Genomic DNA, 13,972 nt, shown 5'->3' with positions numbered 1-13,972 from the left:
TTCCTCTCGTTTAAGCTCCCTTTATCTCACGGTCCCCTCTTCTTTATACTGAAACCTCTGCTGTCTAACGGCAGGACGAAATGACGCCTTCTGCTTGAGAACTTGTAAATCCCACCACATGCCCTAAAATGAAACTGCGTGGTAATTAGGCAGCCAGATATGTTGTGCCTAGAAGAGGCTGAGGACACGTAAGAAACAGGTTCTGTGTGGCACAAACAGAAATGTGTTTTCTCGACACGGCTTTCAAAAGACACACGGCTGATCTGCATCTTTGCAGATGTGATAACTGATTGCCCCTCGCGCACAGAGCCCTGTTGGTTTGACCAGGTTACCTGTGAGCAACGAAGATGAGGTGTCGCATAGCTGCTCACGTCACCGTGCTTTCATTTCTTATGCAAAAGGAAGCAACGGGGCCTTCAGAGGCAAGGAAGCATCTGGAAGCCCCGAGGTACGTTTGCATTCTGTTCTTTTGTTCAACTGAACAAAAATGAAAATACCGTCCTGTGAAATTAGATGATAGCTTGTCGTTTTATATTGCATCTAAGTCACAGCTAAATATATCCTGGACTTGTTTTGTGTGATGCCTTGGAGAATGCACTTACACAGGTGCCAGATGACACTGGGATCTGGTGGAGTCCCAGAGGTTAATCGGGATAAGTCCGGTGTCTGCAGGAGAACCGGATGAGGAAAGTGCCGCGTTACAGGACGTGCGTCTGCGCGGCAGGTACTGAACGAATCCTCAGTATGGATGACTAATTGCTCATAAAAGCAGCAACGTTGTTTGGCAAACACACGGGAGCCCTGCCAGTTACACGCACGTCCCTAGCGTTGTCTTCCTTCCTGTTTGGGGGTGGTGTGTGTGGTAGGACGGACGGAGCTTACGGAGCTCTCTCTTATTAAAAACAGTAGCAATTTTATTTAATGTATGTATCTATATTTATTTCTATGTATGTATGTGTATATATATGCCTGTCGTGATAATTGATGAACAGCTTTTAAAGAAAAGCATCTAAGATAGCTCTGTTAAAAAAAAAATATATATCTATCTTTTAGGCAGCTTGTAATCTCTGCATATGACCTTAAAGATTATAAAAGATGAGGAGCCTGTGAATCCACGTATTTTGTAGCTCATTCGGAGGAAGACATTATTACGAACCTCAGATCTCTTGGAAAAGTTTCTAGGCCAAGTATGTGCTAAATGAAACAGACTAGCGCTAAATCTTCTTTAGCAAGTGCAAGCCAAACCTAACCTTTTCCCGTGATTTCTGGTAGCTGGCGGCAGCAGCCCAGTAGCATTTGTATTCTTAACTGTTCTGACTCTGATTCTCACTGAGACCATTTATCGTTTTCTAGGGAAGGAGTCCTCTTTTGGAGAAGGAAGTGAGAAGAATCTTAGCGAGCCTGGAAAGCAGAGAATGAGGTTTTGTACTGTTGCTGATGGGACCCGGTGTGAACGTGGATCAAAAGGATGTAGTTTATAGAAATATACTTCACAATGAAGAAAAAAACAAGTGAGGAATGCAATATTAACTGAGGTGGTGAGCCTGAGGTAGGTAAAAAAACGAGCATTCAGAGTTCTCAGCAGCTTTAGTCCTTGTATTCAAGTCACGATTCCAACTAGGCTCATCTATAGGTGTCAAGCTGGAGTTTCATTCCTGCACGAATGTCTGAATGACTTGAGTGGTGGGTAAGACTTCTGCAAATAGCGTTTCTGTACACAGCGAGAGGCAGGATTGGCACCGCATGAAAACCATGCAGAGAGCGTTGCCATCTTTCCCTAAGCATGGGGATTTCAGTGCCAGGCTGAACTCTTTCCGTGCCCCCGCACCCCGCAGCAACCGGTGTGCGCTGCAGCGGCTTCAATCACTATGAGACGTGGCTGCCTTTATCTTTTTAGCCTTGATGGGGGGATATTTTATTTCCTTCCGGTTACAGTTCTTTCTTGACTCACCCTGAATGTGTTTGCCCTTTTTTCGCCCCTGTGTACAGAGCGAGGCCTCTGTGCAGCACGTGTGCTGGGGATGCAGGAAGAGCCAACGCGCGTGAGACTGAGCGCCCGCACAGAGGTTTAATGCAATTGAAATAACAAACGTTTGCTTTGTGATTTCTCTGGTTCTCCTCGTCGTTCCTGTGCAGCCAGGTTGTTCTTTGAAACCCTAAACGTCCGTGTGGAGATGGTGGCGTGGGAATCGCAGAACTGCAGGGGCTGGAAGGGACCTGTAGAGATCACCGAGTCCACCCCGCTGCCAAAGCAGCTCCCTAGCCCAGGTTGCACAGGTAGGCGTCCAGGCGGGTCTGGAACGTGTCCAGAGCAGGAAAGCCCGCCACCTCTGCGCAGCCCGTGCCAGCGCTCCGCCGCTGCACTGTGAGGAAGTTGCCCTGCACACGCGCGCGGAACTTCCTATGCTTTCAGTTTACGGCCGTTTCCCCGCCTCCTATCGCCGAACCCACGGACGCGTTTAGAAATCGCGCGGCAGGGCTGCTGCGCACTGAGGGTGCCTGGGAACGAGGCAGCCGTGAGCGGCTGCGGTGGTGGGGTATCTTAAACCTTATTGTTTCCTTGTCCGTGTGATGGAGAGTGTAGGGGCAGGGCGAGGCGGAGCCCGGGCTAAGGAACCCATCAGGGAAAGCGTGACGAGAAGGGCACGGCAAAGCACGGCCGGCACTGCGTTTGTCGACGACGCTGCGTTTTAACGGAGACGCGCTCGGCGCCGAACCAAACCCGGCGCTCCGTCGAGCCGCGCAGCCGGCTCGTTCGGACTCGCAGCGGAGGCGATGGAGCCGTCCGCGCGCTGCAAGCCGTGCTCCCCCTCTCGAGGCCGCAAGAAAGCGAGCACACGCGGCGAGAGCCGAGCACCGCGGCGCCCACGCGCCCGCCGTCGCGCTGCCCCCGCGGGACGCTCCGCTCGCGGAAACCCGCCCCGCCGCGCGTCAGCGAGGCCGATGTAATGCACCGAAAGGGCGCGCACAGCGCCCGCCCTTCCCGCGCTCCGCTTGGCGGCGTCGCGCGGTGTGGCGCATCTACTCGGAGGTGCGTGGTAGCGATGGCGGCGGCGGCCGGGGCTTTTCCTGTGGGCGGATCCGGCTGGCCCTGCCGGCGGGCGGGCGGTGGGCTGCACCCCGCCCCGGCGCTGCGAGGGACGCCATGGGGCTGCTGGAGCGGCTGAGGAAGGAGTGGTTCATCGCGGGGATAGTTTTGGTCATAGCGGCCGCCAGGCTGGAGCCCGAATTCGGCGTGAAAGGCGGTGAGTCCGCAGGGAGGGGGAGGAAGAGGGGGACGGCCCGGGGCGGGGGAGCCTGGGCGGCGGGGTGGCAGAGGGAGGCCCTTCAAGGCGGTATCCCGCTCCCGGAGGGTTTCCCGAGCTGTAAAGCAAAGCCAAAGGAGAAGCTTTCAAGCCGAATCCCGTCGGCGGTTCCGTGCGAGAGGACGCGGCGCGGAGATATCTATCCGTCTGTCGATGGAGTTCTTTATCTCCCAAACGAAACTGAAGTTCGGAGGCGGTCAGCTTTGTCGCCCACGACAACAGCAGCAACAACTGCAAGTGGTTTACGGACGGCTCCGGCAGTGCCAGCAATTCAGGGCGCGCAGGCTCGAGCCGTGCCGGCATGTGCGCGCTGCTGTGGCCCACGTGGAGCTGCTCGCGGGATCCACGCCGCGTCTTTGGCAGCTGCAGGACGCTGGCTTGCACGCACGGTGTCAGGTGGTTTGTCCCTTCCTGGTGGGAGATCCTTGCAAGTAGACCGTGGGATTGGAAACCTTCGTTTAGCGTCTGTCAGGTGACCGAAGTGCGCTCTGCAGTTTGCAGGGCCGGACTCGGTAATAGGAGTGCTCCAGCATCCGTGCAGGTGGGACGTGGCATGCAAGAGCAAAGCAAACACCGGTGCCGTGCTCACCTTCAGGGCACAAGCCAAGCCCTTGCTGCGGTGCTTTTCTATTGGGTCAATGTGCCTGTTTAGTTTTTTTTTTTTTTTTTTTCTTTTTCCACGAGAAGAGCTTTCCTGATCAACTGCACGCGACGTGGAAAGGATCTGCTCTGATCAGAGTCTGTCACGCTGCGGGAACTTGCGTGTTCTCTAGTGGTACCTTCTCCTCCCGTGTAACGGAATCCATGTACTGCACTGAAAAATCCTGCCGTACAAAACTTGGGTGCTGGGAAAACCTTTCTCTTAGCCGGTGTAGCTCGCCAACTGCCCGCCTGCCCAGTGTGTACGTGCACGTCTTCTACAAGATGAGAACGTTTATATTGCGTGTATAGGTACAAATGATCTCTGCAGTTACGCAGAAAAATATGTGTCTATTTTTTTCTCGGGACGTTCAATTAACTTGTCTCAATTTTATAACTAGCTGCAACTTCAACTTTTGCATTTCCTGGCTTGTTTTTGTGTTGCGCTTAACATAGGTGGGGTTTTTTTCCTTTTTTTTTAATGTTTTCGTTTAAATTTTTAACAGACTCACGTGCAGTGTCCCATCAACAGAGTTCTCTCTGAGAATGAGATTTGGGTTTCAGTGACTTGAGATGCACATGTGAGTAGACTCAGTGTTCGACCAAATCCCTGTAATTTGAGGACCGCTGACATGGCTCACGTCAATGGATCATTCATTCCAGAAAGCAGAAAAGCTCTTTTTTGGTGCGTGGAGTAAAGGCTTGCCTGTTTGCTGCTCGGTTTTGCTCCCGGTGACTTTTCTTCACTCACAGTGTTAGGATGTCAGTTAGGCCTTAGATAGGCTGCTAAGTTTTTATTTGTCTTGAAATGCCTGGTCGAATGCTTGTGGAAGAAGAGCGCACGCTGTTTGCTCTCGGCGGCATCTGAAGGCAAAGGGTTTAAAGGTAACTGATTGTTCTTACTGAGTGCTAAAAAGATTTTCATTTAATCACTCGGGGGACAGGAGAAATATATATATATAGAGAGAAATGTAAGCTTTTAATATAGCGGAACCCTCAGAGAGGTGCGATCTGCCCTGGCTGATCTCACTGCAGCAGGGTGTCTGAAATGTGTTATTTTTCCACTTGTTGTAATGTGGGATCGTGTTGTCCCAAGGAGCTCACTGCAAGGTTGGGCTTGGTTCCCTTTGTGCAGGCAGCCGGACGGATGTGAGAGGCAGATTTGTGAATGACATGCCCCCGTGGAGGGGGGGGCTGCTGACGTTTTCATCTGAGGGTACGGTTTGAATTTTTGGATGCTGTGGGTGTGGTCTGATGACCGACTCTGAAAACTGACCCCTCCTTGTCAACGCTTACAGAACTTACCCGTTAGTTCCCAGGGGCCTGCGATCACAGAAGCCAAATTTGGGTGTCAGCGTACCTGACTTTTCCCTCACTGACTGAACGGCACCTCTCCTGTGACTGAAGAGAAACGTTGCTCTTTACGAAAAAGAAAAGTGAATGATGGTATTTTTTTTTGCAGATAGTTTTCTAAAGGATCTTGTTTACATTGATGTTGTGTATGCGTATCGTTGTCTTTTTGACTGCGGTTCACTCTGTTCTCTGTCTGTATTTTTTAGGACCCTTGAAACCAGAAATTACCGTAACTTACATTGCTGTTTCAGCTATATTCTTTAACAGTGGACTCTCATTAAAAACAGAGGTACTGTAATTTCTCATTGCTTCATCCTTTTGCTTTGCTTTAAAAGTTTTGTCTTGCTTTTGATCCAATTTGAACGTAACCACAATGCATAATTACTGTGCCGCTTTTGTCAATGCTGGGAGAAGGGTCGACAAGGGAAGATCAAAACAAGACCTTTGCTTAACAACTTCTCCTCGATTTCAGAAGCTTCTTCACACGGTAGCGAGCGTGAGGAAATTTCACTCATCCAAAGAGGCTTGGCTGACTTTTTCAGAGCTTTGTCTCAGTGGAAGCGCTGAGCGCAGTGTTGAGTGCAGGAGACTGGGTGTACACCCTGCACGTGTGCCTACTCGAGTCAGGGTGAGAAGCCAGGAGCACGCTGACGCCAGGCTTTTCCTTCCCATGCCGCATCTGTTTCCTCACTGCTCAGTTTAAGTATGACCCAGAGAACGACATGAATGCTATAGTAGGTTTGTAGGGACCTGGGTAGAGAGGGCCTTTGTGAGTTCTCCGTGCCTCTGGACGTGAAGGAAGTATGCGAGCGCGGTCTGCCCCCCTCTTGTCCACCTCATCTCGTGGTGTGTTCTCAGAGTAAGGCTGGAGGAGGCTGGTGACCACAGGAGTGGCGTAAGCAAAGGCAGGGGGGCTGTAGGTTACCCGCACTGCGTAAGGTTAGGACGACAGCACAGACGAATTCCTCTGCAGGTGCGAGGCAGGTGTACAGGTACAAGGCGTTGGTGATCTTTTCCTGTGGGACATATCTGTAGACAGGTGGCCTCGAAGTGCCCGTGCTCAGCTGTGGATCACAGGCACTGAGGCACGTTTCAATATTTATGTTGCTCGTTTTTCAGAAAGGAGCAGTGTGGGAGTAAAAGAAGATGAAGGGGAAAACCTCTTAGTGATGCGTAAAGGAGGGAGGGAGGAGGGAAGCGATGGCTGCAGTCCAAGAAGAGGCGTAACCAGGGTTGAATGGAAAGCTCACGTTTCTGTTTGTCTAGTTTCCTGTTTCCTTTTACTCCCTTGGCTGCACTAATGTCATAGGTGATGGCCTTTGCACATTGCGTCATAGCAACGCCTAAGGGAAGCGTCCCTGTAAGGTCCAGTATTGCTTTGTCTTCTGGACAGTGCAGGATTTGGGTGCACGACTTATGTTAAACAGCAAAAAAAATAGACTGTGTCCCAATTTCATGGTTATTTCGTGATAATATTATTCTGAATTTGGGCAGTGTTTGCATTGAAGGCGGGCCGTTCTGGCACTGGCAGCTCTCGTTCTGCCTGGATCCTGCGGAAGTGAAGCGAATAACTGTAGTCAATTCGGTAGCAGCTGTTTAGAGCCTTTTAGTCTTATATGGAAGCAGACAGAGCCATGTTATCTATGTGCCTGGAACGGGAATTTGTCCTGATGCGAACAGACTGCAGGGAGGCACTTTCTTCCGCAGATGAGAGGACCAAAACCTACAAAACTTCAGTGAATTTGTCTGCTTCCAGGCTTAGGAATCCTCGCGTATGGAGATGTTAAGAAAAAAAAACAAAAAAGCAGACGTGAAACTTCTTTCTGTTTTTGTCACGTGAATCCTTGAGTTGCGGTGTTTGTAGAGCAGCATCGAAGAAGAGCGGCATCGGTAGCACGGTCAGTCTCGGTTAGGTTCTGAGTGCTACTGTATTTCAGGAACTTCCTGCAGTTAGGGTGATACGAACTGGCAGGTCCCTTGTCGACCTGGCGCGACCCGCTCTGAGCTTGCATACCTTTCGTTCTTCTGCGGTTCTGGGACTCGCGCGTCGATGGCAACGAAGCTGGTGTTTGTGTCCAGGTAGTGCATCTCCGATCTATTGTTTTAGAGCCATCGGTTAGGAGAGGGCCTCTTCCAGTCCAGCGCTGTGCTCCGGTCTCCGTGCAGTCTAATGCTGCGTTCCATTAAGAAGCTAAGCCTCATTGAATTTCTGTTGTCCAGGTAGGAGATAAAGAGCAAGAAAAAGGTTTTGATCTCTCTACCTTTTGTTATCGAGGCCAAGTTGTTATATTATTAGAAGACTTGGGGGTATGTTTGAATTTTTCATGGCGCAACCTGAAGTTAGCATTAGTGCCCTAACACGTCTTTGTACTGGGCAAAAGATGTTTTTTTTTTTTTGCTTTGGTCTTGATTAGTTCTTTGCCTTCTAGTTTGGCTGTTTTGCGTCAGAGAGTTGGTTAATAAGACTGAAATAGCATTCAGTATAGTTTATGAAATGAAAAGCTGTGCAGGTTTTAACGGAGGCCTCCTGATAAATCGAATTACATCAGCGCTAACTGACGCTCTTGTAAGGTTGCGTTTCTGGCTTGATCTGTTGTTAAGGCGCACGCTTTAAGAAATATTGTTACCGTGCGTTCAGAAAGCAGTTTGCCAAATTACGGCCCTTGTTCTTCGAGAGCCTGCGTGTGTGTGGCCTTGTTACTTTTACAAATCTAGAGGTGCTGCTTTAGGTTTGTAGATAGAAGATCTTTCCAGGACTGACTGGAACACTTTACTGTGTTCTTTCAGTTTTACGTGTCTGGATAGTTTGTGCTTGAGAGTGTCTCTTGTAGGGCCCCAGAAATTAAATCGCATACTTCAGTTATCCGCTTCAAGGAGGAGTTTAAAAGGCCAGCGGAAACAGTGTTTGCTTTGATTTTTTGCCCGGAAGAGTTCGCCCCGAGCGTCTTTAGCTTGACTAGATGGCGACGGGCACCGATCGGAGGGAGGCTTGGAGGAGCTCTCTGAAGGTAACCTGTTCTACCCGTCGTTCGGGACCTGAGTCACGACTGGCAGCTCCCAAGGCCATTGCAGAGGTGGTCGGTTTTCTTTTTTTAGTGACGGTGAGTGCAGTGACAGAGGAGTTTGGGAGAGGCTGTTGTAGATGAAAAGGGTGATGGCTGTTTGTTTTGTTGCTTGTTCTGTGCTAAGACGATCTAAGGATCGAGCGAGACTGTTGGAGGTATTTTAAAGGCTGCATTTAGTTTGGCAAATACGTGTTCCGCTAGTACAGCATTTCTTCATCCGCTAGGCTGGCTGCATTGCCTTGGATGGACTGGCTTATTTACTGGATGCTGTTGCCTACCTTTCCCAGGTTGCGTCTTCGCTTTTGCTTTGGAAAGTATCGTACGGTGTTCTTCAAATCATCTGTCCCTAAGGCATTTTCCAGTCGTAAGCGCAGTAAGAAGGGAAAGCCGGCGACAGTTGTGCAGTACTGAAAGAGTGGAGCGTTTTGTGTGATGTCGTGGGTTCCAGCATCTGCGTTTTTATCTGTGTGACCTTCCTGTACTGCTGTTGCCATCGGAGATGCTCCCACTAGGAAACGTGGGGCTGGAGGTGGAGCGGCGGGAAAGGAGGAGAAATAAGCAGCTTTGCTGAAATAAGACATCTGATTTGTTGTTTCCTCAGCCGTGGTATTTACATTTAAAATACGCTTTAATGTAGACGTACCTAGGTATCTTTTCATCTCACCTGAGGATGAAAAATAGATGTTTTATTTTTGCTTTGTTGTTGAGAAGAGATGGAATAGAGCCGCAGTGAAGCTACGCGTAACGCATTAAGTACCGTGACGGCTTGTGTGAAGAAGGCCTAGTTTCTGTACGCAGAGCCCTACGCTAGCCTGCCTGAGAGCTTTTTTAATTATAAAGAAATCGTAGTTGTAGTCATGCTTTAGTGATAAAACTGCATCGAGACGTGCATTTCCTGGTCCTACTGTATAGAACTTCGGGGTATGAGCAGATGCGTAGTTTTTTATGAAAGGTTTTTTTTTTTTTCTCTTAAATCCCATTTGGGAAGATAATGTTATATTCTAAAAAGAGAAAAGAATGAAGTGAGAAGTGCTAATGTTTCCAGATGCGTACTTACATCGGTATGCACTGTTTTGGATCCAAAAATACAGTTCTTGTTTGTCTGTGTAAAAAAATGCAGCTGTCCTGAAGCTGAGAGGTGGCACGTGAAGATCAGATGCTTTATTACCGTACCGCTTTTAATGCTGTTGTTCTTCTTAATGCATCTTGAGTGTCAGACTGCAAGGTAGATGGAGAAGCCTAGAAAATTAGGGTTTGACTCAGAATGCCGTCGGTTCCTTTTTGTCGCATTGCTTCATGAAAGCAGCAAGGTAGCTTGAGACGGAAGAAAAGGAATTTTTCTTCTTGAACTGGGGCAGCTGAAATGTATGAGATGTTTCCCTAGCGGTGGAAAATGGTACAGAAGGCTCCGGAAGCATCCCAAAAGACTGAAAAGGAGACATAGCTAACAGGGGAGAGCGTGGCGTCAGGGTTCTCGATCTTCTCCCCGGGGCGTTCTTCCTGCTCAAAGAGGAAAGACACTGTGCGATAGGAAAAGTTTATTAATTTTCTCAGTTTTCTAATGTGTTTTGCACCTTTTCTCTTCCTTGTGTCTTAGCTGTTTACATTCTGGAGTCTTGGAATTATCTTTGCTCTTTTTCTTCAGCCTCGTGTCGTGTATGACTTATTTCCTACCCGTTGGCACAGTAGCTCATCAAAATCTGTCGCTGAATACTTATTTGCCATTGACATTGGTTCGGTTTTCCTTTTCAAGCCCTCTCCCGCGTGCAAGCGATGACTCTTTGTAATGCCCAGATCCCTTTCTCCTGGCTTAAAGCAGAATCGTGTTCACCGTGGCTCCCTTCAGGCTAGGGAAGCTCCAAATCACTCAGAAATGCAAGTTCCCCTTCCTCTGGGTACCTGCGGGCAGTAAAATGAGCAGGCCGTCAGCGCGGTTACCCCGAGCCATAGCTGCCTGCTGTAACAGCCGCAGTCACGAGGGCCACGCTCTTATTGAGGAGCCGGACAATTCGTTTGGAAAAAGACCCATCAGCAGACAGAGCTTTTACATGGTCTGGACGCACTCTGTCATTAAAGAGGCGATCGGAGGCTCCCTAAAGCTGCTTTTTGACATGTGCTGTCTCTGTGTGCTAAAGATTCTGCTAGTTGTAAAAGCGCGAACGTGGTTTTCCTTCAGCTGTTATGACTGCAACTTGCTCTTTTTTTTTCTTTTGCAGGAGCTGACAAGTGCTTTGGTGCACGTGAAACTCCACCTTTTTGTCCAGATTTTTACCCTTGTGTTCTTCCCAACAGCAATATGGCTCTTTCTTCAGCTATTATCAATCACACCTATAAATGAATGGCTTTTAAAAGGGTATGTTTAAAAATAATCGAGTGGAATAAGTATATTCGTAGCTGTCTTCTGAAAAGGCTGCCTATCCCGCAGTGAGCGTTCGAAGAAGTGCCGCGAGCAGACGATGCCGTTCGTTGCCACGCTTCAGCGCTTTCCTTTTTAAAACAGGGCGTGCGGAAGACTGCCCTTCCAGGAACTTAGACTCAGTTGTAGGAAACCTTCATTAGATTTGTATCTACGAACCTTGCAGCAAGTTAGTTAGATGTTCACAGAACGCATTGGAAGCGCCGGGCTGAGTCTCAAGAAAGATAGGGAGAGAAAGGGAAAGAATGCTGAGGGAAAAACAGCATTCCGTTTTGTTGCGTTGAGTCTGCATTGAGCAGCTCTTGCGTGGGTACAGATTTAGGGCTCGTGAACTGCCTGCGGCGTAATAATGGGTAAAAGAAAAATGGAATCGAGTATCTGTAGGAGGGGCTGTGCTGCCGTGAAGACAATGCATGCTGAGACGGCAAAATCTTTTTAAAGTTAGTCCTGTTCCCCTTGGCAGAAGTAGTGTGTGAGGGTAATAACCGGGTGGCAAAATAACGTTTGATCGCTGATATCGAAGTTTATTGTTTAAAGCGAAATCATCGTTCTTGCTCAGCTTGAAGAGAGGCAGGATTTTCCAGAGTTTCCAGAAGCTCTCGAGCTTTTTCTTCTTGTCCTGTCTTTCCTAGTGTCTCTTTTTTCACTAGTGTTTTGGATATTTCAGGGATGTGTTCTTTTATGTGCACAGGTATATCTGGATCTGGATATGTGTGCGCCTGTGAAATTCGACATCATTAAAGGGTAGTCATCCTAATGCTGCACTGCTGCAGTTTTTATTCTCTAGAAATAGCGTAATACTCAAGCGAAAACAGGGATTGTGGCAAAGTTACATCCTCGGCGTGTACCTTTATGGCATTCTGTAGCTGGAGGTGATCGATTGTCCTCTCAGAGGCCCGGAAGAATAGACGGATGCTCCCAAGGATGTTCGGCTCTCTTTTAGCACGGTGGCTTCCTCGAGACCGTAGTTCTGCTGTCCTCTGCACTGGGTAACGCATTCAGGGCACCGTGAAGCCCGCGGGTAGTTAGCTCCCTGCCTTACTTGGGAACGTACAGTGGATTCTCTCATCTTTCTTAGCAGTCTGTTCTGCTGCGCTAGTTGAGAGGCTGCTTCAGATGTTCACAGCTTTTCATCTCTGTTTCTACAGTTCCGTTTTGTTTTCTCTACGCAATATAAGGTTATTCTAGAAGGCTAGTTCTGCAGTTAGTTAGCTTGAAATATATTAGAGAGGAGGATCTGACATCGCTCTACACGTCTTTGACGTTCACTTTTTTGTTAAGTGTCTCAACTTCGCATGGACAGGCTCTCTTGCAAAAGGAGCGCGATGCAGCTTATTAGTCTTTGTGCAGCTTCACCTCTTTCTGTTGCTCTTAGTGTATGGCGCGTGTAGCACAGGTCTGTGCTCAGGCACACGATGCAAAGATGTAATACAGGGTACGGCTTTGGTAGTTACACATCTAAACTGTTTGAACTTGGAGTTTATTACTCGGTCGTCTGGAGCGCATCAGTAGATATTACCTATCTACTTCACTGTGGGTTCAACCGCCTGCTGTTAGTGCTTTAAGTGCTGCCTGAACGAGTGGCCGTTAGTGCAATTTGTGTATCACTGGTATTGCACGTAGCTGATACAGGGCAAGAAAACAGCAGTCAGTCTCTCTGGATGCCCATTTAATATGCACGATGAAAAACACTTCCATTTAGTGGGCTAGCAGAACAGGATTTGATTCATTTTGTAAAAGGTATTTCAAATAGTAGCTTGACAACACTGCTTGTTTTTGTTAAGTTCTAAACGCATTCTTTCCAGCGTGAGCATTCTCATTCACATATGCTATTAAACCCTCCTCCTCTTTGAGCGTGGATAATTTCTGTCAGCTGACTTGAATGCTCACGCACACGTTTCCTACCTCTCCAGGTAACTGTGAACTTATTCCGTCCTTATTAGTGCGGGTGAAAAGTTGAAGGAGCTGCCTGTCAAAGGAGCGCATAGAGGAGAGCTCACGGTCTCACAGTGGGTAGGAGGGATGGAGCCCAGAATCACCGTTTGTCTGTTTGTAGTTAGTGGGACGCATTCAGCTTTCCAGACCCTTCCTTTTTCCTGTCTTTTTCTTCTTTTTAATACCAGCTATCCTGCTAAACACAGACAACTCCCTGCTTCCTAAGGCTTTGGTGAAAGCTGAACTTTCCATGTATTTCCAAGGCAGTACTAGGTGCTTCCTGGAATTGGGTATATATAATGCTTACGTTGTTGCCTTTCTTTTCCACAGCGCCTAGCTCTCCAACTAAATGCTTTCATTCTCATTTAACTACTTTTTCTGTTTAAGTCGTTTGTATAGTTACAGCGTCTCAACTGCACTGTAATATTCTCCCGGTTTCTCCTTGGTTTTAATCCTTAAGTTTAACGAAGCTTTTTGACACCTTGTTTTTTAGAAATGACTGTGTTTACCTCTTATTTTTTTCAATAGTAGCCGGTGAAAAAGAGTAGAGGGAACATAGATATAGCGGCGTGGTTCTTCTCCCTCACCTTTCTTAGCAGTCAGCATTTTCATTGGCAAACTGTGTTAAAGAGAAAATGAACTTTTATATACTTCGATTATTTTTTTCTCTCGTGCTTGCATGTCAGGACAGTATAAACTTCACATCCGGACACGTGATGTAGTCATCTCTGAGACAGTTCTGTAGCTGTCGTTATTAATGCTAAATACAACGCTGCAGACAAGGAAGCAGAAGCACGGAGAAGTTAATGTATGTTTTGGTAAACAGCAACGTGTGTCCTTGCTGTAGCATTCATAGAATTGCAGAAGGTCAAGGTTGATAAGAGACATCGTGGAAATTCTGCTGGCTTGTACAGAGCCGTAACTGCAACGCAAACAGATCAACTATGTGGTACTTTAAGGTTTAAGAGTGCTTAGAGTTTCACCTGTTGGAACGCTGTGATGCAAGGGAAAGCATAGTAACGACAGGATAGTGGCAAAGACCTAGGCTGCAGCAGGTGAGGAAACGTTCAGACGCAGCAGCTGCGCTCACAGAAACATTGCATGCACCTGAGCTCCCCTGGGTTGGCCCCTGCATCCCACCTGGTTCAGGCTGCCACTCACCATTTTTTCTATGCTCTATCCCTTTATAGCTTGAACCACCCATCGAGCAGGTTACAGGGAAACCCTTTCTATTTCCGTGATCCATGAGTCGGGTGGCT

General features: G+C 48.1%; 1 protein-coding gene across 2 annotated transcripts in view; it reads left to right on the top strand.

Annotated features, from left to right (window-relative positions):
• The first annotated feature begins 3,105 nt into the window (after positions 1 to 3,105).
• Positions 3,106 to 13,972, top strand: part of SLC10A7 (solute carrier family 10 member 7) — a 138,592-nt gene continuing 127,725 nt past the window's right edge. For both annotated transcript variants that reach the window (XM_065736388.1, XM_065736387.1), the window contains exons 1-3: positions 3,106 to 3,245; positions 5,504 to 5,586; positions 10,579 to 10,715. In XM_065736388.1, the coding sequence (XP_065592460.1) occupies positions 3,146 to 3,245; positions 5,504 to 5,586; positions 10,579 to 10,715 (320 nt within the window). In that variant the 5' untranslated portion in view covers positions 3,106 to 3,145. The remainder of the gene's footprint in view (positions 3,246 to 5,503; positions 5,587 to 10,578; positions 10,716 to 13,972) is intronic.

This window comes from Cyrtonyx montezumae, unplaced genomic scaffold (genome assembly GCF_038088225.1).
Source record: "Cyrtonyx montezumae isolate F1298 unplaced genomic scaffold, pur_monq_1.0 scaffold_2, whole genome shotgun sequence".
Taxonomy (NCBI): domain Eukaryota; kingdom Metazoa; phylum Chordata; class Aves; order Galliformes; family Odontophoridae; genus Cyrtonyx; species Cyrtonyx montezumae.
The sequence above is the reverse complement of the archived record's forward strand: the minus strand, read 5'-3'. Positions and strand labels throughout refer to the sequence as shown.